At 39.0% G+C, this 26,034-nt stretch overlaps 2 protein-coding genes across 2 annotated transcripts in view; one reads left to right on the top strand and one right to left on the bottom strand.

Moving 5' to 3' along the window:
- Positions 1-20,231, bottom strand: part of CCKAR (cholecystokinin A receptor) — a 48,024-nt gene extending 27,793 nt beyond the window's left edge. Inside the window, exon 1 of the mRNA XM_080386282.1 lies at positions 56-20,231. Coding sequence (XP_080242408.1) covers positions 56-176 — 121 coding nt within the window. The 5' untranslated portion in view covers positions 177-20,231. The remainder of the gene's footprint in view (positions 1-55) is intronic.
- Positions 20,232-20,384: 153 nt separating this feature from the next.
- TBC1D19 (TBC1 domain family member 19) overlaps positions 20,385-26,034 on the top strand; it is a 70,785-nt gene continuing 65,135 nt past the window's right edge. Inside the window, exon 1 of the mRNA XM_080386231.1 lies at positions 20,385-20,655. Coding sequence (XP_080242357.1) covers positions 20,557-20,655 — 99 coding nt within the window. The 5' untranslated portion in view covers positions 20,385-20,556. The remainder of the gene's footprint in view (positions 20,656-26,034) is intronic.

Below are 26,034 nucleotides of genomic sequence, written 5' to 3'. Positions count from 1 at the left end.
TACTCCCAGCTAGAACTAAAACTGCCTGGAAAAAAACATGGGTTTCTATACATACCTTTAGAAGGATAAGGTGGTTCTTCCACACAGAAAAAAGTGTCATTTTCAAAGATGATATCACACAGGAAAGCAGTAATATTCGTACCGTTCCCAAGGAAGCTAACATCAACTATTTCCATTCTTCAGTACCCACAGGATAGCTTTGATGGAGAAGTGGGTGGGTGTGCAACTATCTGCCCATTCCTTCAGTAAACAAATACATTTCTGAATGAAATCTTCAGAAGAAGCACAAGAGAGGCAGTTGTGCAAGGAAGCTCTTCTAACTATCAGGGGCACTGAGCACACAGAGTCCTGTTCAGGCTGAACAAGATTTATTCCAGGGACACACAAGGCAGTTCAGAAAAGCAAGGCATGCGTGCACATACACGCTCACACGTATGCGTGCACACCCCCCCTTCTGTTACTGGACTACTGTTGGGATTATAAACAGGCTAGAAAAAGATTACAGCATTAACCCTTTGCAAGATTGCTTCTACTCACATCTCTGCAATATTTCTCAAAAGGAGTCTGTCACACCATGGCCAATAAATCACAGCCAGTGAGTGATGAGACTGATAAACCCGTCTCTCAACCAACAGCATTTAAAATAATAAGAGCAGCTGAATAGAAGGGCAGAGAAGAAAGAAACATAGTGAAGATTTTGCATGCCTCACATGAAAGTGATTCCTACCTTCATATTTTTCAGAGCAAACCGAAGACTGGGTATGCTCAGAAAAACAAGAGCTGTTACATCTCTCTCATGCGGTGAAGTGCTAACTTTGCACAAAAGCGCTGTACGTGCCTGATCCAAACTCCAGCAAGTCACAGAAAGACTCACTAATTTCAGTGTTCTTGGATCAAACCTTACAAAAGTATATTAGAATTGTCGGTTAAAGCAGAAGCCTACACATTTTCTCAGTACAAGGACTCGAATACAAACTTGATGAACTGATAAACTGTGGCATGTTAGTTACACATTACTGTAAAACACAACAATCTTGATCATTTAAAAGAAACCCTTTCTTCTGAGTTCTGCTTTTTTAATGCATAAACATTATCCTCTCTGGTGTTTTCACAAAGTCATGGGCTTTTAACTTCCAGTATACAGCTTGTTTATGGCTAAAGCTGTAAATTAATATTATAAATGAATCCCTGCTATAATTCAATGGAAAACATATTTCACATTTAAAATCTCTTCTACTTAAATAGGCAGGGCACTAATAGGTTCCTAATTACAAATCTGGATCCCTTAAAGGTAACATACAGAGACTGGAAAGCCTGGATTTCTTTTCCAGTCTCATCAGCTTTGCTTTACAATGCCATTAATGGGAATAGGTACGTATGAGAGTAGATTGAAAAGTTACATTTAAAGTTCTAATTTCTAAATTATCTTTTCTTTAGCAGATTAATTATATTTTTCCATTTATTTAATAGATCTTTGTAGTTTTAAAAATCTGAGATAAAATGACTCAAGCTGGCAACTGGTGTATGCAACATGTAACTGTCTAAGCTGAAAAAAAAAAATATTCAGTCCAGCAGGACTCAATTCCAGTTTCAAAGGTGTAATGTACTGGTGGGAAATTAATCCAGAATGACATGTTATAGTTTATTTTTCCACTCAGTCTCAAAATGGAAGAAAATCATATCAAAGAAACAAAAGTTAAAATGCTTCCATTTCTCCAATGACTGGGCATTAAGCTTGAACATTAGGTACCAATGTCTCTAAAAATCAATTTTCTTTTAGCTGCCTAATTCAGTTTTAATTTTTTTATATATTTTTCTATGATTAAACTGATGGGTGTTATTAATCAACCACTCTATTAAATGACAAACATTGCCCATTTAATTAAATGCATACATTTTTTTGTTGTTTCAGTTTTGAATTTATTTGTAATTATTCCAGTATTTCCTGAACATTTTATCTGGCAATTTAAAATTATTATAATATCCCAAACAGCTGAAATGGCAGTCAAGACAGGTGCTGCTGTAGTAGTGGTAATGCAAAGGAGAAGTAAAGAATGCTTTTTGGAAAGGACTACTGAACTTCAGTTGCATTTTTGCTCTTCTTCATAGACAACCGCAAGATGCAGAATAGTCTAAGCTGCCCAAACTTCTGGTTAACAACAGCTTTTTCCTTTGAAAATTATTTTCTACAGAGGAAAAATCAAGGACAAACCAACTCACAGCAGATCGTGTAGCCTACGAATGCCTTTCCAAGGTGCCCTTTACACTTCTTTCACTTGAGATACTGATCCTACTTTCCATATCTGTATAAGAGTCACTTCAATGATGTCTTTCCATTTTAGAGCATTTTCCTTTGTCATGAAGTAACATCAAATCTGAATGATTTTAAGCTTTTAGAAACCTTTGTGTGTCAAAAGAAGTTATTTTAATTATTTATAATTACTATAATGATCTGGCCAACTGTAAAACACAGGATGGGTAATTGTGTTTAGCAATTCCTTTACTGAATTAAATAGCCTGTAATGAAGTTCAAGATTTTCTGTAAGCAAGATGTCACATTGTTGTTCTGGGCTTATTTTTAATGTGGAAGAGATCTTTCTGGATTCCTGGCACCTACTATTAGATCTGCATTAGATAAATAGTTGGATATATTTTCAGTTGCAATTGTGTTGAATGGCTGATATTAGCAGTATTTTTATTTACGTAATTATTTATTTATGACAGATGTGTTGCTTTCTGGGGTTGGATTCTTTCTCAAATAATTTTTAATCTACAGTTTTTATACTGGTTATACCACTGTACTTTTGGGGTGAGGAGTTAATTGCTGGTGTTCTGAAGAGTTACAGCTTGTTTACTCCTGTAACTTCCTGAGGAAGCAACATTACACTAAATAGAAAGATTAATTTTTATTTATGTTGTCAAATATAGACTGAGACTGTGCACTTGCCATCGTCTGCTGGACTTCCAGACTTGCTAAACTGGATTGCATAGAGTCTTCCATGAAGTCTCCAGGACCTGGTTAAAAAGAAGAGAAGAAATAGAGTGAATGAAGGTCTTGGGGAGGCATAGTGATCAGGAGGGAAGACAGGAATAGGGGGATCATTAGGAGGAACATTACAATCAGAAAGATTACAGTGGGGCTATCGTCTCTCACTGTATCATGACAGATGGTGAATTATTATTCTGAAGTTAACTCCTCCATACTTGTTACAATTTTGTCATATCTGAGGAGTATCAGGTTGGTTATTCATTCTTTGTAAACAGGTAGTTTCATACCTTCCATGAGCATCATGGCCCAGGTCTAAAATTTTTCCTAGTTATTCTACAGTCTTTCACAGATGTTAACACATATAGATGAACGAAGGATTTAAATAATGGCATATTGACTTTCTGTGTTGTTACTTCCCCTGTTCCTTTCCTAATAATTCCTGTAATCCTATTTGCTTTTTTGATGACTACTGAGAATTGAACTGATATTTTCATGGGAAAACCTAGTGTAAATTCAGTAATCTCCTTCCTGCATAGTAATATCTAGTTTAGAGCCCTACACTGTTCGTGAAAAATTATAATTGTTTTCTGCTTTGCAGTGATTTTTACTCTCCCATTTTTACCATAAAGAGATTTCTGCAGTTCTTCAAAGTCAGTTTTTGCTTCTCTTCTCCTTGAATGACTTAGCATCAGCAGAAAGCTCTTTTACCTCACCCCTCTTCCCATCTCCTGGAGCATTTATGAAAGAGGTGAACAGCTGCAGCATAGCTTCCTGTGGGGCTCCATTCATAATTGCCTTTCACTCCTACTTTTCATTCCTAATTTTTATTTCCAGTCTTCTAATCATGCTGTTTCCTGTTTCACTCCAGACCAATTGTCTCCTTATCCATGACGTTAAAAATTGCTCCTGAACTCCTGCTTCCATGATTCTCCTAGCTCTTTCTGGCAAGCATATCCATGCCAGCTCTGCTCCCCCAGCCCAGACAAGTCTTCCAGGACTACCTGTGAACATGGATAGTCACATGTTAAAACGTCCCAGGCTTTAGGAATCTCCATCTAGAAAAGGAAAGAAGAAACAAACCACGAACTGATACAGCAGCTCAGTGATGTGGGTTGTGCCCACAGCACGAGGGAACAATGTTTTCAGCTAAAGAAACCAAACACAAAGCCTGAAACATGCATGCATGTCATTGAAGAACTCAGCATGTGTTCTCCTGAGTTATTAGGACCTTTGCCAGCATCGCCACCACTGAATCATCAGGCACTTGTGGCTCACTGGCTCTGTGTCCACGTGATGCTTATGGATGCCACAAACTTGGTTTCCAAGTAATTGCCTCTGATTGCCAGCCTAAGGAGAGAGTGCCTTTTTGATGTTTTTTTTTCGCTGGTGACAGAAGGAAATCAGACCTTTCCTTTCCACTTTTGCAAAGGTAGCCCAGAGCCATGTTTACATTGCAGCTCACTTTTTCTGGATGTGCAAATTCAGATGACACTTGTCAGGCTTATTGTCCTGAATGACACGTGAGCAGACGACTTCATCCCTTGCCATTATGTCTTCCCAATGCAAGCCCACTGGTGGTGATGGTGGCAGTGCCAGGCTGTGTGTATAACAGCCTGCCATGACCCTGCCACATGGAAAAGGAACTGTCAGAGAGCAGTGTGCTCTGAGGCTGGCCCGGGCTGCAGGTCAGTACAACAAACACTATAAAGCCAGCGCATGTCTCTCACATTGGTCTCAACCGTGCGAAGGACCAGCTTCCTCAAGACGGTAAGAGCCCCTCACCTAGCCCACTCCCAAGGGATGGGCCCACTACAGTGTCAAGATGGGCTTCTTAAGCACATGCAAGAGGGCTGAAGCCAACGAGGCCATCAGCCACAGACAGAGGATTCATGTAGTCAGCAGAAATGCAAAATGGACCAAAGTGCCGTGGGTGCAGCCTGCTCTGTGAAGCCTCTTGGCATAGAGGCATACTGTGCAGGTGGCAAATGAGCGGAGAGCATAGCGATGGGAGGTAGCACATGGAGCAGAGACGTGAAGGGTTGAGGGTAAGTACTGAGCTATGACTGGCTCCAGAGGGTACTAATTTCAACCAAAACCAAGTGCGGAATGAGTGAGGGAATGCTATCGCATGCAAATCCTAGTAACTGTGTAGTTACTATTTGAAACAGACTGGATCAGCTGGTTCACATGTCCAGCTCTCTAAATCTGTAAGGTGTAGCTTTCCTCTACAAAATTTGTGCAGACCTTGTGTCCAGAGATTTTCATCTGTTATTACTGTCTCCACCAGCTCTCCTTTCTGTGGGTGCCAGGCATACAGAGTGGCTCATAATTCCAAGGGTTTAGTTCCCTTGGAGCCTTTTATAAACACTGGCATCACATTTGCATTTTTTTTTTTCTCTGGCAACAATGTAGTTCTAAGCAAGAGATGACACATCATGTTTAATAATTTTACCATTTCCTTTAGAAGTTCTGGATGAATACCATCTGGTCCTGGGCTGAGCTGGATTCAGCGTCTGCTGGTTAAATTGCCAGACTAAATGAGTAAAAATTTACCATGAACTCTTGACTCCCCTTTTGGAGTGGATTTCTGCATGAAACTTACGTAGATCAAAGAGTTGGAGTCTTCTAGGCATTTTTTTGCATAGATTTACTCAAATGTACAGCTAATAATCTTAATGTTTGGACAGTTCTGAGTTGTCTTTTTCACATAATTTCTTCCCATTCCATTTAGCTAATTGCATGATAGATCACTCTCCACCCAGATCAGTATCATCTTGTCTCCCTGCAAGCTTTAAGCGAGAGGAAAAGGATGCTGTTTTAATTAAATGTTTGCTAATCACAGATGTACTTTTATTATTTAGGAGAAACAAAATCCTGAACGTCTACCCCACTTGAACCTAATCATGCATTATTTGGGATGTTGGAAGTTTTAGGCAAGAACTTCTTTTATTAATAAAATATGGTTTTGTTAATTAAGAAATAATTTAGGTACCATAGTGTAGCTGTGTAGACAGTTTAAAGAAAAGTAAACAGAAATATTTTTCCCTGTATTCAAAGAAGAGGAGGCTCGTTAATCCATAATAACAAAAGAGTCTGCCATTTCAATTTTTTTTCATTTTAATCATAATCCTTTTTTTCCTCTATAATGTCAAATACTGAACACACTGGCTTTGCAGCCAAAACAGTTGCTCTGCTATGTCATTTCATGTTAAGTGTATATTGCTTTTCTTGTCCAAAAGCAAACCACATCAATTTATAGTTGTCTCATTCTTCTTCCTGAAGAATAAGCATCTGTTCTGTTTTTTCATTAATCTGACAAAGATCTTTACTTAATTTTAAATAGAAACTCCACTTGTAAAATAATGAATTTTGAAAAGCTTATCTTTATCTTGTGTCAAACCTACAAATAATTTTGGGTTTGTTGCCAAGTCTTTTTTGTCCTGGCAAATGAAATAAAATACATGAATGAGAAGAAGTGCATATGGGAAGCCATGGTCTACTTCTGTTCTCATTTCCCAGGTTTATGCTGGCATTAGGCAATTGATTCAGTGGAGTTACACAGATACAAACTACAGGGAGATCTGGATGAGACCACACTTGGAGAACACACAAAATTCTCAGAAACACATTTATTTTAAGCTTTTCCAAGGTGATCTGAGCTTGAGTCCTATCAGTGTCTCACAGTAACTGCAATTAAGACCAGTTTATAGCATACTCATCTGAATTCAATAAGGATGAAATTTACTTCAGAGCGCTTTGTTGTACCATGAATGATTTCTGAAATAGTATTCAGCAATATAGAGGAGGTCAAAGGCAAACAAAGTGCTCTTTCTGCCACTGCAGTGCATCTCCAGTGGTCATGTATGACAGTGCTGTGACATGTAGTTTAAGAAATGCCTGGAAGACTCCACTTGATAGATGATCCATCTGGACATCTCTCAAGGTATCTTTTAAATTATTTTGGGGGTCACTTTTTTCTTTCTTTTGGAGTGCCAATTCATAGTATTTGAGATTTTTGGATGTTTGCAGTATCATCCACCTGACCTACCTGTGAGACACGTTACAGCTGGCCCTGATGCCTTCATGGACATCCAGTCAGCCTGTCATACCATCTTCCTCAGAAGAGAAGAAATGAGGCCTCCCAGGTGATGGCTGTGACTTTTGTACAATGTTCAAGGCTCGCTGATGAACAGGACGAATAAAGCATATTGTTTCTGTAAGTCTTCAGGTCCGATTTCATAATCATGTTAAAGTTTCTGTGTGCTTTCTGGATGCAAGAACAGCCAGAAGTCCATTTTTGCTCCAGAGATTGCTATGCAAGTGTTGTATAAAGTTTAGGGAAACTTCTTCAAAGAAATATGTGTAAATAGTCTGTCCAGTATAACACAAGATCACATAAAAATCCTCCTGACACCCTGTGACAGCCAATAAGATACCTTTAGTAAGGTCTGGGATGAATCATTATTCGCTCATTCCTCCTGCATGGTTTATCGTGCCTGTTGTAACTCCTGCTGGCACTTCTCTCTCAGCCAGTGTTGGCCTGTATCTAGGCTCAGTTTCATCTCCTCTCTCCATACACCTAGACTTCTAACTAATTTTTAAAAATGAGGGCAGAAATTATAACAATGCTTGCTGAAGAACTGAAGCCGACCCTTTTCCTTTTTGTGGCTTACATAACGGATGCGTATGTGCTTATGAGAATTTAATACTAACCCGTGAAGAGGAACATAGATATTTTTTAAAGTTGCTTGTTTCTTTACTAGGCCATACACTGGGTTGTACAGCCTTAGATTTTTTCTTCGCCCTGTGAATATATTAGTTTGCTAGAAAAAACAGTTCAGGATTCAAGCTAGAGATGGAAGGAAACAGCCTTGCACACCCTTACATTGTGGCTGCTAGGACCACATGCCAACTTACACATGGCCCAAGAGGTGACCTTTTTTGGTTTATCTTAACACCATCAGGTGTTGGTACTATTAATAGGCTCCTTTGAGCATATTTTTGCATACTAGAGCAGCATCAGTCAAAGTCAAAATCCATCACATGCTCTAAGGTACCAGTCGCCTGAGCCTGTCTTCTGAGGTACAGTCGTGACACGGTTTGTAACAAACAGGTAAAAACATCAGTGGCTGCCACCAGAAACGGCCCCATTGGTTATAATGCCAAGAACAAAATGGTACAACTTTTCTTGACACTACTCAACTCCTTAATAAAGCTCAAAACCAGAACAGACTGCTAAATAAACCCCAACCTGTAACAACCAAGACCTGTCATCTTGTCTTTTAAAGATTCCAGTTAAGCACATAACAAAGAGTCACTACTATTTTTCCCATAAGTAGATCTCTCAGAAGTATATGAAAGAAGGTAGTTATGTTAATTGCAGTTGATATGAATTCAATTTAAAGATGAAAAAGATGAAGCACAAGAAAGTGAACTATTTGGCACAGGCCACTCAGTGGGCCAGTGGAAGAGTCAGGAGAAGGAAGGCAGTCTCCTCAGACTTGGGCCGGTGCTATATTTGTCAGACAGCTCTGCTCTCAAGGAAAGCCACCCTATACTCATGACGTTAAGATCAAATAGATCTTCACATTTCCACAGAATTAGATAAAGAGATATTATTTTAACAACACCAACTAAGTCATTAAGAGACTGGCTGTGCAGTTAGTAGGGAGGAAATAGAGGAAGTCAGCTGATGTATTATTGGATAAATTGGTACCAGCATAACTGAAGCCAGGGCTTTAATTAAAGATTCCAAAGTTTATGTGTCTTATTATGTATGGAGAGAAGCTACTTTGTGTTTCATGACATCTGATCTGACATCTACATTTTTGGAGGGCTATCAGTTTCTGTAACATATGATAAATACCTTAAAGGTAATACTACTGAAATTTGTTCATTGACATCTGAGTTCCCAAGAATCTTATAATCCTTGGCGTAAGGGAACCTAAGCTATGGGTAGCAAGCGTGTCCATCAGAAAAATACTGAAAATTACGCTTACGTAAGAAGAATTAATTTAACCAACAACAGTAGTTCTTGAAAGCTTCTGTTTTTATAGGAATCATACACTTTCTGTGAACAGAAGTCATCTGATTTGACATAAATTTGTACAAGTCTGCACAAGAAATTGAACATACAATTTGGTTATATTTTGTTAAATTCTCTATTATTCAGTAACTAAAGAGAAGCATGTAGCCTCACTTATTTCAAAGTTAATAGGCTAAGTCTCTTACCAACAACTGAATTCTGAGTATGAATTTTAGTAATTTGAGAAAATTCAGACCATGAAGTGAGGGTAATGAATAAGAGCACAGGAAATAATGTATTTGGAGTAGGGTATCTAGTTATGAAATAGATATCCAGAGCTATATATAAATATTTTAGAATATATTGCAAAATGTCTCTGCTTTAGAAGACCTTTCTACCATTACTACTGGTACAACAAAGACAACTACTATCATCTATAAACCCCGACCAGCAACCCCCACACAATACTCCCTCCGTGAAAGTACTTAAGCCAAGTAGGATTTTGATCTAATAAAGAGAAGAGTAAAAGATGGCCTGATGCCTAGCATTTTGCGCGTTTTCTGTTGTTGTGATTTTGCACGGAAGGGTACTCAGACAGTGAAAAGATGGGTTGTCGCCTTCAAGTTCTGGGGCTACCAGAATGAAAGTAAGATTTTAAGTTTGGTTCATGGCTATGTGTTTCATTGTATACAATTAATTATTTTATTGTTTGACTCTTGTTCTTTTACAGTGACAATCTCCAGGCCAATTTTTTCAGTTAACTGGAACTCTGCTAACTAGGAACAGTTTGGACTAATTATTGAACCAAGTAAGATGAGGTACAGGGAGACCTTTGGGACCTAAGACAATTTACCCTGGCTGAAGTTCTGTCCTAGGTCTTCATTTCTGGAATGTTTATTTTTATTTGTAAATAAGACAAATTATCTTTGCATTTCATTGATATGTATAATTCTGTCTAATAACAGGTTGTAGAAAACGGTCAGTTACAATTTTTTGAGTAACTGAGAGAGGCAGGTCAAACCCATAGTGACAACATGATTTATTTCAACTATTGTGCTGAGATGCACTAGCAGTATTGGATAGTATTCCCATACAGAGTGATTTCAAAACATTATTCCAACACTGAAACACTGAAAATAATAATTTGCAGAGTTCCAGCACAGATGGGCTGTTAAACAATAGTATTATTGGCCTTACTTGCCATGCTTTTGTCTATTTAGTTCTTAAGAAAACACCCTGTGGGGAACAATTGCTGTAGTTTGGACTATTTGCTCGTGTTTATACAACATTACATTGTGCAGGGAGTTAATGTGACTGAAAGCATGCAAGTTTTAAATTAATTTTCGTTGTTTAATCTTTGCTTACATTACAAAACTGTTTTAAAACTGCCAAGGAGAAGACTCAGCTCTCAAAAGAAAGGAGAAACAAAAGTCCAAGGACAAATTCTGCTCTGAATTCTCTACGCTCCCTTTTTGATAGCGCCAGACTCAGTTAGGATGCTATGGTATTCCTAAATATCCAGAGGCTTATAAATCAGAAACGTATCAGAAGTTGGATCTTTGGGATGTAATCCTCACATACAAAAATGTTATTTAACAAACACTTGAAAATTTGCAACTGATATGGATGATTTCTTTTAATAATTTTTTGTGTGTCTGAAGTCACTATCTTGCACTCACATTTGCAGTTTCATCCATAGTGGTTTGGACCTTTCTGTAATCAACTGCACTGGCATTAAGCATGCTTTGTACAGACACAGCAGTGCAAAACAGTCATAGATCATATAAATTGTGGCTACCGTGTCACTTCTCGGATACCTTATTTCTTCCCAGTGTTTTTATTTTATTCTAATGCATCCACTTTTCAATCCTACAATATGGGGAAAACGATACAATTGAAGTAGGAAAGGTATTTCTGAGGAGACCATGATAAAAGGTCAGCAACAATTAGTATTTTATTTTTACAAGCTTTGCCTAGAGAAGTTGCTGGAGCAAGTAAAGGGTTTTCATAATATTTTAAGTGATATGCTAGTGAAATGCTCCCAGATTTGACTCTCACTCACTTTGGTTTTAAACCCAGCAGTAGCAGAAGTACAATTTTGTTCAAACCATAATCTCACAGTGATCTTATCTCCTAAAATTTCATTAGCATTTCAGTTAGAAAGCCAGAAGTGTCAGCTGCAATTTTATACTTTGTGAAGACAGACCTCCCCAAAGTCTTCACTTAATTCCCAATGACTGCTCATAAAAGTTTTTATTAGAAGTCAAATGGGAATGCTCTAGCAAAATAAAAAGTAAAGTACTATTTATTTCATTAGCTGTTAAACTGAGTCATTTCATACTGGAATATCTCATTACCAGACCTTATACAGAGAAAGCTGGAAATTTAAAATTGGATTCTGTGGGAAATATTCAAAGCAATTCTGAAAAATCAGATCACGCTAAAAATGGTTAAAAATAATTTTTGATCTTCTGTTTTAAGAAAGAGTGTGTGGTAGGTCATATACAATTTTATCTAATCTAAACTTTTGTTCTTCTGATCTGACGTGTTACTAATTATCCAAGGCTTTCCAGATTTAATGCTGTTTGAGCAGAAACTGTCAATAAAATTGATATTTCTTTGATGATATCCAGCTTACTGATCAAGAAGATAGTAAAGTCTATTTCTCTGAAGAGTACAGAAGAATGAGAACAAACCAGGATTTTTCCTCGCTTACACTTTTCCTGGCACCCTGTTCATTACACAGTGGCTCATTCAATTAGCGACATGATAATGACTTCTTTTCCTCTGTTCCTTCTTTGATGCATCCTCATGAGTGCTTCTTCAGCTATTGCCTTTCCTACCTATGTGCATTTTCACCTCCTTTAAGCCAACTTAACCAAAACTGTATTTGCAAATAGTACCTTAAATCTGGAGCATTTATCCCTTAGGCCATGCAACTGAGCTGTATTCAGTACTTTCAGCAGGGGTATTATTTCCACTTCTAAGGAGTAAATAAATAGTTAGATCTCAAAGACTTTTGGATAAAGTTATAAAAGCTAGTAGTACCTTACTGCATAAGGATACTTTTTTTTTTAATATTTCAACTAATAATAATAATAATAATAATAAAGTTTATTAACTCATGTCACAGTTAAAGTTCGTTGAAGTCAAAACCATTGCATGGCTATGGATATTTGGAGGTTTTGGTGTCCGAAACCACTGCATAATGATGCCAAAGCAAAATGTTTTTCTAAGTGAATATTTGATTATAAAATCAATATGCATACATACATTTTCTTCTCTGAATCCCTTATCAAACTTGCTCTATAGGGTATTTTAAGTCTTTGCCCCATTCATATTCTTGTTGTAAACATTCACAGTTATATTTGGGGAAAAAAAGTTAACTATGTTTTGAAAGTAGCTTCCTTCAAAGAATCAGTGTCATCTCTTGCTATTATTTTCCCATATGCCAGTACCTATGGGTGGACAGCCTTATGTGTCACCTCTTTGATCTAAACCTTTATTATGCTGCCATTATTAGTAATCTAATTTCATAAGTGAAGGTGAGTCCTTCCACTGCTGAATGACTCCAATTAAGTATTTTAATGCTGGGAGCACCTTTTATCCCATCTCTCTAGAAAATGTGTCCTTTGTCAAAGAGTGGATAGGAATGTTGGCTGCAGGGGTCCTTCCTATGAAGAACAAAAGTGATTAATGATAAAAGTCACTAGGGAAGGTAGGGAGGCATCCCACATGAGGAGGATGGACTATGGCAAGCTACTGACAATCTTCAGGTCAAGCATGTAGACTCCTGGAGCTGGACTGGGGAAAATCTGGCTTTAAAATATTTCTTAGACAGCACCTTAGCTGCCTAATGCATCACAGTTATCCTTCTGACATTACATATTCATCCAATTACATTGCTATATGATTCCTCATTCATATTACTGACTGATAGCCTCGGCTGGGGCAAATCTGTAGAGTTTTGCTAAACTACTTTACCAGCTTCATAACTTGTCTCTTCACTTTCTTTTTTGCAATGAATACAAAAAATTCCAACCTTTCTTCAGCCCTTTAGCACTATGATCTTTGTGAATGTTTTCTAATTTTCCTTCCTGGTCTTTTTTGGAACATGTTGCAATATAGATTACAAGATTCAGCCCTGTAACCTGTTAATTAACAAAGCAATAATTTTTTAATGTCTTTTTTTTTTTTTTTCTGAGCAGACATCAGCTTAAGGAAACAGAAGTCAAGGTAAAAAATATGTGAAAAATCCTTGTAATGGAAGTAAGGATCTCTGCAACCCAAACTAGAGTGCTCCTTTTAACAGTTAGGGTATCTGGTTATGTTCCAACTACATAACCATCAGGAAAGAATTACAAAAACCCTCGAGAGTTTCTAGCTCCTTTTGATTTATTCTTCACTTATGAATCCTCTGTTTGAAAATACAACAAACAAGGAAACCAGTCAGCCTACTAAACCTTCATATTAAAAAAATAGAAAAGCATTAATCCACTTCAATTGTCATCAAATCTTAATCAGAAAAATAAAAAATGCCTAGAACTGATACCCAAGGAGAGATCCCTGTTCTTCCACTAAGTTTATAGGTCTACTTCTTAATGATTAAGGAGAGGAAGGCTATGATTTAGACACTAAATAACGTATTCAAGGTGACCTGCTGGTTGTTGAAGACTTGCAACACATACTGACATGACTCTGCAATAAATTGTATATATTCCAGGCAGTGAACAAAAGTATAACAGACTACCTTAAAACATTTATTACATTGCCAACAGAAGACAAATTCCCTTACTGCAATAAGTAGGGTATGTTTTCAAGAAGCTATTTCAGTGGAGTAATGCTCAATACTCTGTAATACATAAATAGAAAATCAGAGGGTTTGATATTTTTAAATAGTAGATGTAAACCCCCACCACATATATTTTTTAGATATTTTGAAAAAGGGAATACTTCGTGTCACAGACAAAACCCAAGTTCTGCTTATATTTACATCACATAGCCTCACTGAAATCAATAGGTTTGAAAAGAATACAGAATCTTACTCTAGCATATCTATGTACTGATAAACTCTGACCTGTAGATGTTTACTAAGAATCTCCTGAGACTGCTCTTTTAACTAGATTTCTTGCTTACAAACCAATTGGTTAAAGTTTGTAAGAACCTTAAAAGAAGTGGCTAAAGTAAGCTGTTATGTGCGTATTAGGAAAATGTTTGCTCATGAATGTTGAGTCCTGTCTTTTAGAAGGTTTGGATACATATAACTGTTACGTAAATTTCCTGACAGACTTGCTGGTAGGTGAATATACAATTTAAAATTAAGATCTAAAATATATCCCATGTTTCAAGTGCATAAGCTACTCAGTTTATGCACTATTTATGCAATAAACTGTATTTGTGATTCAGCATGTGTTTTTCTTCAAATGATACAGAATGTTACTGCTAAAGCCCATGTTACTTGTTTAATAATAAAACACATGAATAATGGACTAAATCTAATAACACTAAGAAATTAGGAACTTTGTGCATGCTAGCTGTTTTACATAACTGATAACTCACAGTCGCTGCTATGACTCAGCAATGCTACTAAAAAAATTACCAGTAATAGATACTATGATCTGACATACATGATCCTCTCTAGGATGTGGCTTATACCTATCTAAAGCAAAGCCAAGGTCTGGAAGGAAATTACCTAAAATCAAGTACTGAAGCAATGTGAAACTCCTAGTACTAGAGAGATAATCCGTGATGTCATTGGTAGTCAAAGTCTAGCTCTCAAGTTCAGCCACATATTAGATAAAATATATTACTTCTCATGAACAGTAGTCTGCAATAAGAGATGTTTTCTTCCCTGATAAGTGAAAGTACATCACCTAAGCTTTCTACATTCTTCAGATTGCATCAGTGGTATTTGGGCAAAAAAATCTCATTACTCCACAGATACTGATTATTTTAAATAAAGTATTGAAACTTCTCAAAATATGCACTGTCACTTTTTGTGCAGTAATTTGAATAAAGCTTGAAATTGATGAGGGTGAGGCAGTGACAGAAATTTCTTTTTTGTCATGCCTCTCTGTCATCAGCTCATGGTTCTGACTGCACAAGGAAAGCAGTGGCTGTTATAAAGGTGAACTTGCAGGACTGACCCATAACTGAGATTAAAGTTTAATATACATTAGTTTAATATAAAGAGTGAGCACACTAAGCAAAGGACCGAACATGATGTTCTCTGAAAGAATGTGCTTGGATGAGAAATCCAGGGAGTGGCTGTTTGAACCTGATGCTTTAGATCACAAGAGAAGTTCTGCTAATGGCTTGAGACGAAGGATCAGGGTTATGGATTTTAAACTCTCCTGAGTTAAAATGGTTCCAAGTGGAGAAAGAAGAAATGAAGGTCTGGAAAGAAGTAGATTTTTAGATTAAAAAATTCAAAACAACAACAAAAATCCAGTTTACCTGAGAGGGTATAAAAATGCCCTGTTTTCCTGTCTGAAGGAAGGCAAATACAGAGCACTTCGGGCATGGGAAGGATGTGTGTCGTTTTTGTTTGAGTCTGGGTTTTTTTTCGCCTTTAATATCTTATCCTTTTGTTTTGGCACACAAATTTGTTGTTAGGTTTTTTGGGGGGTGGTGGTGGTTGTTTCTTTTTAAACCTGGGTTTCTGTGGCACTTGGCTGATCGGGACACAGCCATCCTTACATACAACCCAGTCTGCCGTTAGGGATTGCACATGCTGTCATTCTCCTGGCAGTGTCTCATGTAGGACAAAAACAGAAGGAACAACTTGGAGACCTACACAATATTTATGATACATTATCAGGGTGAATGCAATATGTAGCTCCACCTGGAATGCATTAACTCCCTATTATTCAGGGTGTCAAGGAAAGGTACGTGGCTTCTCTACAGTAATAAGTGACAATGATTGCATACTTAATCCTATTCTGCACCATACCTTGTTCCCTTACCCTGCCAGCACTGCCTGCATGAATGCACCCGCCCCCAGCACAGGTAAAGGGGCAGCATCTTCCTTCCAGTCCCTCCGCACCCCTGTTCCCCCAGCAGAGAAAGTAGCCTTAAGAGGAGACTTCATGACTTGGCACTTCTAGCAGGAAGAAAATGAAAGATGAAGATGGGATTAGGACATCATGAGTGTTGTGAATGGCTTAGGGGAAGAGTGTCTTGGGAGCAGCTGACTGAAAATGCTGGGATTTTCTTGACTGCTGGGATTTGGGGATTGGGACTGTTGGGATTTTATTAACATTGCTGGGATTTTGTTGACTTCCCTCATCATTTATTCTGTTATACCAGGCAACTGCCTCCTTTGGTGATACCTGCAGATAGCGTTGTCTGGTCCACACATAGTGTATGGAAAAAGCCAAGCTTCCAGGCACTCAGTGCATCCTTTGGATGTTTTTCCTTTTTACTGACTGCCTTTACACTCCAGGAAATAAACTGGTCTTCCAAATAATTTGGAAGCATTAAAATATATTTTGTCTCATGTGGCCTTAAATATGACAGTATGATGTATCTGTTGTGTCATATCCTCCCCTCAATCAAAAACCCACCAGGGGAAAGATGGAGAGAGTATGGCTGAAATATATCAGATACTGACTGTAATTTTTCCTTTCCCTTGCCAAGTTGTTGACGCTTTCCAGACCTGCAGTGGCAGATAAATGAAAGACACTTGGGATACAAGCATCAGGTACAGTTAACTGCAGTAACTTGACACAAAACATGTTAAAGAGAGTTGTAACACTGTAGAGCACTGCAGCTGTAAATGGAGGTGGAATACAAAGAAGAAGGGAATTGGTGTTCAAGGGTGTAGGACTGAGATGAAGAGAGGGAAAGACCACAAAAACCAAAAAAACCAACCAACCAACAACAACCACAAAGAAACCAACCCCAACCCCCCCAAAACAACAGAAAAACTACACCAGACCTTCTGATAAAACCATCAAGCTGCCTCTAGTATGTGGTACTGGACATCATAAACCCACTCCACACTGTCTGTACTGCAGTTGGTTACTTATAATTTAAAAGTAAATCATGACAAAAAAGCAGTAATTGTCAAGCACTTATCACACGAACCAAGTTAAGCCAGTCATGTGATACCAGGGGGACAGGCTAAAGAATTGGTTGAGATTTCTGCCAATGCCTGTCATTCAAGTGATTTATTTTTTTTTAACAATGACCCTGCATTTCTCAAGCTGCTATGCAGTAAGGTCCTTGTAAGGAAACAAAAGAGAAGCAGGCACTTAAGCATGAGATTGCTTCACTGGGTATGGTAAGGATTCACAAGAAGCTGTTAATAGCCCTCAGTGATATTCTGTAAAGATTTTCTCTTTATATCACCTTGCTTTTTAGCTTTGATTGGTATTTACAAGTTTTCCTGCCCATACTGGAGATGTAACTGACCAAAGAGAAACCTAGTGCATAGGAGGATGGAAACCAGACTGGAAACAGTCTAGAAAAACAGGGAATGAAGAGTGACATATGTGCACATGCAGAGAGCAACAAAGGCAGGTTTGGAGCAGGGGTAGTCAACTCCGGGAAATTCTTCATATGTAGCCAACGTTAATTTTTTCTCCTGTTGACCTATAGAGATACGGATGGCTTTTGCAGACCTGCAAAGTCTTATGCATTGCACATGAAACTCACCTGATGTATCATCTCCCCATATTCCCCAGGAGCAGGAGAACTCACACTTCTTACCAGTAAGGTGTCACATCTTCTGTCCCTCTCCACAACCTGCCATTTGGCTGAACGTGGTCCCTGCAGACCACAGAACGGTAAACACCATGGTGTCCAGCCAGACACCATGTTGTGCTACCAGTAGTAATGTAACAAGCCTGAGTCCCCACATATCAAGCAGTCCTGATAAATAACATACTTGCCAAAGGCAATGTGAGATTGCCATCCCTGTGGCAGTCCACAGGTTCTCCCAAAAACTGGAAAAGAAAATGCTGCTGAGGACTGTGCCAGGCAAGAGGGAAGGGCTTACTCTCACACTAGCAGCTGCAATGTAAAACTCTGGACTTACAGACACTGAGCTGTGGAGCTTAGTGGCATGCCCTGGTTATTTCCATGTGCTTGTCTGAGCAGGCAAAGTTCCTACACAAATAATCCTCCTCAATGAAAATAAAAAAAAATACCGAGGAGAGATACTGTCTTCATGTGAACTCTTTGCAGAATTTTATTATGAACTAGCATGCAAAGCTACTATACTTTGTATGCTTGTTCAGTTGAAAATGTAGGCAAATATTTCATTAACTCCCAATACACAGAGGAAAAAAAAATGTGCTCACTGTTGCCCTAACTTCACATATGCATGTAAGAGCAGAAATGTCAGAAAACTTGTAAATCAGAAGTGCATTGCTGGACAACTGGGCAGTTGATCTCCCTGTGCTCTCCATGAATTGAGAAGCAAGCTCTCCTCAGTTTTTTGAGTTAGCATAAATGACTAAGAGAAACTTCAGGTTTCTCTACAGTTGGTTAAAGAACTTTTATTTCTGATCTTCTATTACTATTCTTTTTTAAAACTTATTTTATCCAGAAATTCTCACAGATAAGTCAAAAGAGTTTGCAGACAGATGAGTTCAGTTTTATACCTTTTACATCTAGTTGTTTTTCCTAGCAAGTAAACTGATGACACCTATCTTCATTTCCTCACCTGTCACTCACAGCAGTGAAAGTTACAACCTGATGTTTCAGAATCTTGAAACATTCTTTGTTTTACAGAGGCATGGCCATCCTCAGAGCTGAAAATAAGTATTAATGCTAGGCTTTGGAGGTCAATAATCAGTTTTTCCATGTTACCTCCTTGAACTTTCTTAGCTTATTTATTAATTATGCTGGGATTTCAAAATTAGTATTTCAGCTTAGTAAATTAGTTTATTAAGTGAGAATTTGATTACCTGGTCCTGTTACTGATGCACATAGGAATAGATTTCCCCTGAAGGACTAAGTGGATTAAAATTCCTTGCATTTACATCACTCAACGAGATGCATATAGCGCCACACAGCTGCTGTGCTTAAATAAGGGCTGTGCCTGCTGCTGGTGCAGAGCCTGAATTAATGCCTCACCATACTGAGCAGGCAGGGGTAACATATTCAAGAGCGCAATAAAACTTCACCTGAGTACAGGTCAAGCAGTATTCCTCCAGAACACGGCTCCTCAAACTTTTTAACCAGGGGGCCGGCGCGCGGATGCAGTGGCAGGCAGTCACCTGCGGCTGCTTGGTTTCCCCCCCAACCCCCGGCAGAGGGGAGGTGGGGGGGTCTGTAAATACCGGGGGCCGGATTGAGGACCCTGGGGGGGCTGTATCCGTCCTGCGGGACGTAGTTTGTGGACCCCTGCCAGAAGCACACAGAAGGGAGCCCCGTGGCTCAATCTCCTGCTCACACCATCTGGATGTGATACCTCAGACCCTAAAAAACAGCCGTTAAAACTCTCTCTCAGGCTCTAATGACATGAATCTGTCTACGTCACACTGGTGCAAAGCCACTTAAACCACAGCTAAAGATGTTTTTAAGCTAATATTTCTGACTGCACTGAAATGAGTTTCAAGCCCTTTCACCGTCAGCCCTGGCCTAGAAGCAGTTGAGGAAGATGCTGCCCTGCAGCTACTGATTGCAGCAGCTCAGCCGAGGCGCAATGGCTGGTTGTGAGGGAAAGCTTAGTCCTTTCCAAGGCAAAACAAGGCTGGTTAATGAAGTTGTAAGTAATGATGATGTAAGATATTGTTTAACTCATTATTAAGACAGACCTGGGATGCGCATAGCCCGTTCCAGCCCACCTGGCCTGGCAGGTGGCAACTGCTGAGGGTCAGCAGCTACAAATGCCTTTGCAGGCTGCTGCCAGGAACCTGCCACTACCGGGAGAGCAGCTGGACACTCATGCCAGGCTGCAGCGGCCACACGAGCTGCGGGGATGAGGCAGGTCTCCCTGCAGGCTCGGCAGAGCCCAAGGGCACAGCGGGCAGGCTGGGCACCTTCGGGTGTCTCCCACACTGGCATGGCCAGGTGCTGGCACTCAGGCTGGGCAGCTAAAGCCCAAGACCCACATGTAGACTTTCCTTACGCTTATTTCTGACATCCTTTCTAGCCATGATACATTATAAACGTTTGTTTAGGAAACAGAAGCACCGCGTGAGATTTTCACCAGAGCTTTAGGCAACCATTGCCCAGCCCTGTGGCATGCGGCCCATGGGCTGGAGGAAGCCTGTCAGGTGCCCAGGGAGAGGCGGCAGCTGAAGGCACCACCGGGGCGGCCTCCCCGGCTCTGGGGACAGCTTGGGGGCTCCTGAGCTGAGCGGCCGGGGGTCTGCGCCACGCCGGGCAGCGGAGGGCGCGCTGTCCCGCTCAAGTCCCCATCGTGCGGCTGGGAACCTTTCTGGGAGGCGTCGCTTTCCACCCGGACGCAGCGGCTGAGGCCCGCCTCCGCTCCCGCCGTTGCCTGGTAACGCCGGTGAACGCGGCGGGGTGTCGCGGCGAAAGCGGCCCGGTGCGGCAGCCCGGCGACGGGCGTGGCCCACGCGCCGCGATGCTGGACCCGGACAGCGGGCTGTCCCTCACCATAGCGCGGATCGTGCAGCGGCTGAAGGGCTCCAGCCTCCACTCCCAGCTGGAGCGACAGGCCCGGGTGAGCCCCAACCTGGCGCTGTGCCCCCAGGCCCGCCTCCGTTTCCCGCTCCCCCTCCCCGGCGCTTTGTTCCCGGTCGTCGTCCCCGGCCCGGCCCGTGCGGCCTCCACCGGCGGCAGGGGGCTCCAGGCTTCGCCGGGCCTCCCTCCCCGACCGGGCCGGAGGGCTGGCTGGGTGGCTTCTAGAGCTGTATTTGTAGTTTCTCCTTGGGACTGAAGGATTTCGCATGGAATATGAAGACTGTCCTCTTGAAATCTCATTGCTTCAAATAGTGCCTAAAATAAATCTCTTTTCTCTTTTAATCGCTAATTTGGGAAGGTTTAAATACCGCCCACCCCCGCCTCCTCCGGAGTGCCCCTGAGAAAAGGAGGGTTTCGTGAAAGGCAGTGACAATAAAATGAAACGTGCCCATGAAAGTGCATTTTTGTAGCTGGGAAAAGAATTGCTTTTTTATATTTAGTAACTTGCCTGGTTTCAAGTGCAGATTGTCATATTTCAGCTGAACTTCATTTAGGATGTTTCAGGTTAAAATTGTGTCAGTTTTCCTGACTGTAATAATATAGTAGTGGTCCTATAACAATTACTGTGCGTTTCTGAAATATTTTGGATTCGGTTTTATAAAATCTTGGAATTATTTTTCTTTTTATTACAAACTGCTTAAAATTATACAGATTTTTTTAGGGTACAGTGTCCATTATCTGCCTTAGTTTTGTTGGGTTTTTAAATGAAACAGGATTTTCTTCTCTGAATGTGACTCAGTGTCTGAATAGCAACTGATGTCACTGCATGCCCTTTCTGGTTTGTTTTGGTTTTAAATCTGCTGATTTGGACTCTAAATGCTTTTTTAAAATATATGTGTCTGCTTTACTCCTGTTGGTTGACTGCTCTCTGAATATGTGATTAAGCAAATTTGCATGACTTGAAGGGGGCTGGCATTATAAAAGAGTAGAGATGTTGGGTTCTGTGAAGTGTTGGGGAATTCAGCATCCCAAATAGCTTTACATGAGGTGTGGAGGGTCAGGTTCAAGAGATTGTCCTCAATAAAGGCAGTAAACAGAACTCTCTTTTAACAGCTTTGTTACTGATTGTGATAAAACCTGTATGTACTTATCTCTGCATTCATTCTTTTTGTTTTTCTCTCCTGTGAGATCTGATTTCACAGTCATTTAATACTTTGCATGTTTGTTTTGAAACATGAGGAAGCTTGGTGTTGCCAGAACTTGGTGAGGTGTTTAAATGCTGCTGGTGGATGGCTGTTTTGTACAGGTGGACACCCTGAGGACCTTAGCAGTGTCTTTCTATGGTGATGATTGATGTCTGAAAGGATAGTTAAGGCCTAAATCCCTCCTTGACTCTATAGCGTATGAATTTACTCAATACAAGCAGAAACTCTGCATAATCAAAGCATAAAGTAACCTATAAAATAAATAAAACAGTGTAATGACCACAGCTGAATCTGTCACGATAGCTTTGAAAAACAGTTTTACTGATTTCTTGGAGAAGAAAACTCATGGGTATATATAGATTAGAAGATTATTTTAGTCATGTGAAGTGCTAAGGAAAAAGAAAATAAACAGGGCAACAAATATTCAGGTTGATTTTTAGAGCAGGTATTTGAAGTATTTGTAATAGAAGATTAAATCAGAGCTATAGTTCAGTGTAGTGATCTGAAAGATTGGAAAGTTTATAGATACATCAACTAGAGGATTTTTCAATGTAGAGAGTCATCTTTTGGGGCTTGTATTTTAAATTAATAGGGCCAAATGTACACCCTGAATCTGTATGTTCTCCTTTACTGAATTTTTTGTTGACCTTGCTTGCATTTATGTTCTTTCATGTACAGTATAGAGTTGTTTTATTTATAATGCTTATATAGTGATATTATTGCTCTGGTATGCAGTTGCAAAGGCCCTGTCAGTGAGTTCCCTGTCTTTGTCCATCCCATAGTAGCTGTACGTAATTCTGAAAGTTTCTGAATTTTGTTACATTATTAAATTAATGCTTTATTTCCCTCCCATTACACGGAGTAGTTCTGAAGTTGCATTATCAAATATGAATTCTTTGCTATTGCTGTGCATCACACCTGAACTACAGTTCATTGATAGGATGTGATGGGTTTTTTTCCATCTGCTGGTTACCAGTTTCTGAACAATGCTTGTTCTGCACTGGCTGAAGTATTGATCTACGGGTGCTCCCTTTTTAGGTGATTTTAAGCTGTTTTGGGGGATGCATACTGTGTTTTATTTCAAAATAAAACTTACCTATTGTTTTGGATAGTTGCACTGCAGTTGTATTTTGCCTTTACAAAAATTCCTCTTTATCTGTCAATGCAGAAAACAATGTTGCTGATACTGATTCCTCAAAAATGCTTAGCATCTCTGAAATTATGAGAGTCAGAACAGATCTTAAGGTCCATTATAATATTGCCTGAAATTTTTGAGAGGTCATCTAGTCTCAGAAACAGTGTTTTAACTACTAACAAAAACTGTTTTGTAAATTAATCTCTTTTAATTTCTAGGAAGGAGAGCTCAAAATGAAAAGTTTCTTTCATGAGTTCATAGAATTTTGGGGAAAACACAGTATCTTGACATTATTTGTGAGAGGTGATACAGTAGCCCTGTGGTTATTAACAAATCACACCAGTGCTATGCTTGACTGTCACTGAGAGCCCGAACTAGTGTTAAGACTGTGATACACAGTCTCTTTGAAACAAGTTTGGCATGGGCACCAAATGATTTGCTTGTCACAGCTTGAGCTCAGGGGATACCAAGGTAATCACATTTTTGTCCCGAAGGCTGAAGTAGAGATAGGGTCATATTCTTGTTAGTGATGATTTGGAAAATAAACTTTAGGTTGATTTTGTGGGTTGAGTTTTGGTATGTTGATAATGTGGCTGCAGTTAATACAAGGAGATTAATGCAGGAAAGAGTATAAACATGCCTGTCATTTGCTTTGGAATTTCTTCTAAGCATATTTTGTAGTGCCTTTAAAAGTAAAGAATAACAGTTACAAAGGGCCAAAATATTAGATAGTAGCTTTTCAACAGGTAGCATTGCTGCTGGCATATCAGAGGAGAAATCTGATCTCCTTTTCTTAGGCACAGCTTTCACTGTGACTTTGTAACCAAATTTGCTTGCTTTTGTCTTAATTTTTCTCTTCTCTTTCTGAATTGTAAATGTGTTTAAGGTAAAAATTAGGGGTGGTTAGAAAAACTGAGACACAGACATATTCAATCACAAAATGCAGTTCGAAACTATTTTTTTTTGTGAAATCTTACTAAAATTTTGTTTTAGAGAAAATCTTTGTCAGTGAACTGACAATAAAAATGGAACAAACCATGAAAAAAGTGCTACCTTTTTATCACATTTTCATTTGCGGAAAATTTAGAAACTTTGTTTTTCATTATGTTTGAAGGAAATCAGGCTTTATTAATCAGTTAAGATTAATCAGTCTTAATATTTGTCCTCTGCAAATCTTTAATAGAAATCAGTCTGGCTCTGAGTTGCCTGGAACCTCTAGTGGCCAGGGGCAAATAACAAGTAAAGTTAGAAAAAAAAAAAAATCGCGAAAACCAACCAACAAGCAAACCCTCAGCAGTTTATTCCTAAAGAACTTTTCTAAAGCAGGAGAGAAACTAAAATGAAAGATAAAGGTTTTAGATTGTGTTTTTAATTTGAATGAGGAAAACTCACAATACTAGGAGTCCTGTGGGGCATTTTCTGTGTAGATGTTTTCAGATCTGTTTCTTGTAGGAAACTTGACAACTTGAAGGAGACCTTGTAGAAAAACAAGATAATGGCTGTCAAATTTGGCTGAAAGTGGTAACTTAAGCATAAGAATCAGCCTTGACACCCTGTTCCACCCCAATCTGACAAGTTTGGGAGTGAGAAAAGATTTTAGGAGGTACTAGGAGGTATGAACAAGGTATCTAGAGGAGATTGCTAGAATGTATCATGATCAGAATGATTGTCCAGAGGAGAGGACTGTGCCATCACTCTTTGAGGAGACCTGTGACTAGTACCAGAAAGACTTAAAGAAAATACTAATTGAAGTGAGAGTTTAGGGTCTTCACAAGACTGCAAGCACTGGGCAAAGAAGGAGAGGAACTTGCTTTGGGGCTTGGGGTGTTGCCCAACTGTGTGCTAGTAAATGGAGTACAGGTAAACATCTTACAATAATTTCTGTGGAGTGAATGGTTTTCATGACATTTTTCTCCAACAGTTAAAAAAGAAATTGTTACTGATTCCTGCTTAAGTGAAAGATCAAATTAAGAAGGAGAATGTTTTTGTGAAATGTAGCCTTTACTTAATAAAACTTAGCAAATAAATGTAGGCTCATGAGTCATCATAGATAATTAATGATTTGGTTTCGTGCATTGTATTTAACAAAGGGCTTTATATCCCCTCCTGAAAGGGTTTGTACTTTGGTTTAAATGGTTCAGCAGTAACATTTGCAGTACAGTGAATTTTAAATTGAATCCAGTTGTGTATATGTTGAACAGATTATGGAGTTCAGAAGAAATGTAAGCTTGATTCACAGGTTATTTTTTTTGTCTAGTAATGCAATTACATGTTTTGCCTTGTGTATGCGTATTCTATTTGCAGCATTAATTTTATATTAAAATAAACCATAGAAAATGTATTAAAACATAATTTTATTATTAAAAATGTATCCTGCTTATCTTGTAGGAGAACATAACATTTGAAGTTCTTTATTCCTGTATGAGGCCAATTGAAGCTCTCTGTTTCAACTGCTAGGTTATTTTTAGTTGTATAAGTTAGTTCACAATACTGTTTCCGTAATGTAATTGCTGTAGAAATGTAGAAGGGTTGGAAAATTGTCAACGTAATCAGGGTTTTACACTTACTGAAATTTCTTTAGTTATGCTCAGCATGATTCCTCTTTCTGTTACAGAAATGTATAAGCCAAAACCAAAATCACTCCCTTAAATTTCTAGGATTTTAAGTGTTTAGAGAGTGTTTATGTTGAAATGATTGTGGTAGTGCTTGAAGTGGTTTTTAACAAGTTGGCTTGATCCTGATAAAATTTAGTTATGGCAGAATGGGCTATGTGAGAAAAGGTGAATATTTATTAGCTTTCATTGAATTTACTTCTGCTAAAGTTGGACTATGTATGGGGTAGTGTGCTTTATTGTAATTTGGGATATAATAGCAATAAAAGCTAAAAACATTGTGCACATGTGCAGAATCATAATGAATGTAATAAATGCTTTGAGAGCTCTTGACACCCTGTTCTACCCCACTCCGACAAATTTGGGAATGAGAAAAGATTTTAGGAGGTACCAGGAGGTATGAACAAGGTATGGAGAGGAGATTGCTAAATGTGTATATATATGAATACATACTTAACTTCTCTTCA

Source organism: Falco punctatus (assembly GCF_963210335.1).
Source record: "Falco punctatus genome assembly, chromosome: 1".
Taxonomy (NCBI): Eukaryota; Metazoa; Chordata; class Aves; order Falconiformes; family Falconidae; genus Falco; species Falco punctatus.
Note: the sequence above shows the minus strand (reverse complement) of the source record. Positions and strands in the feature narration are given on the sequence as shown.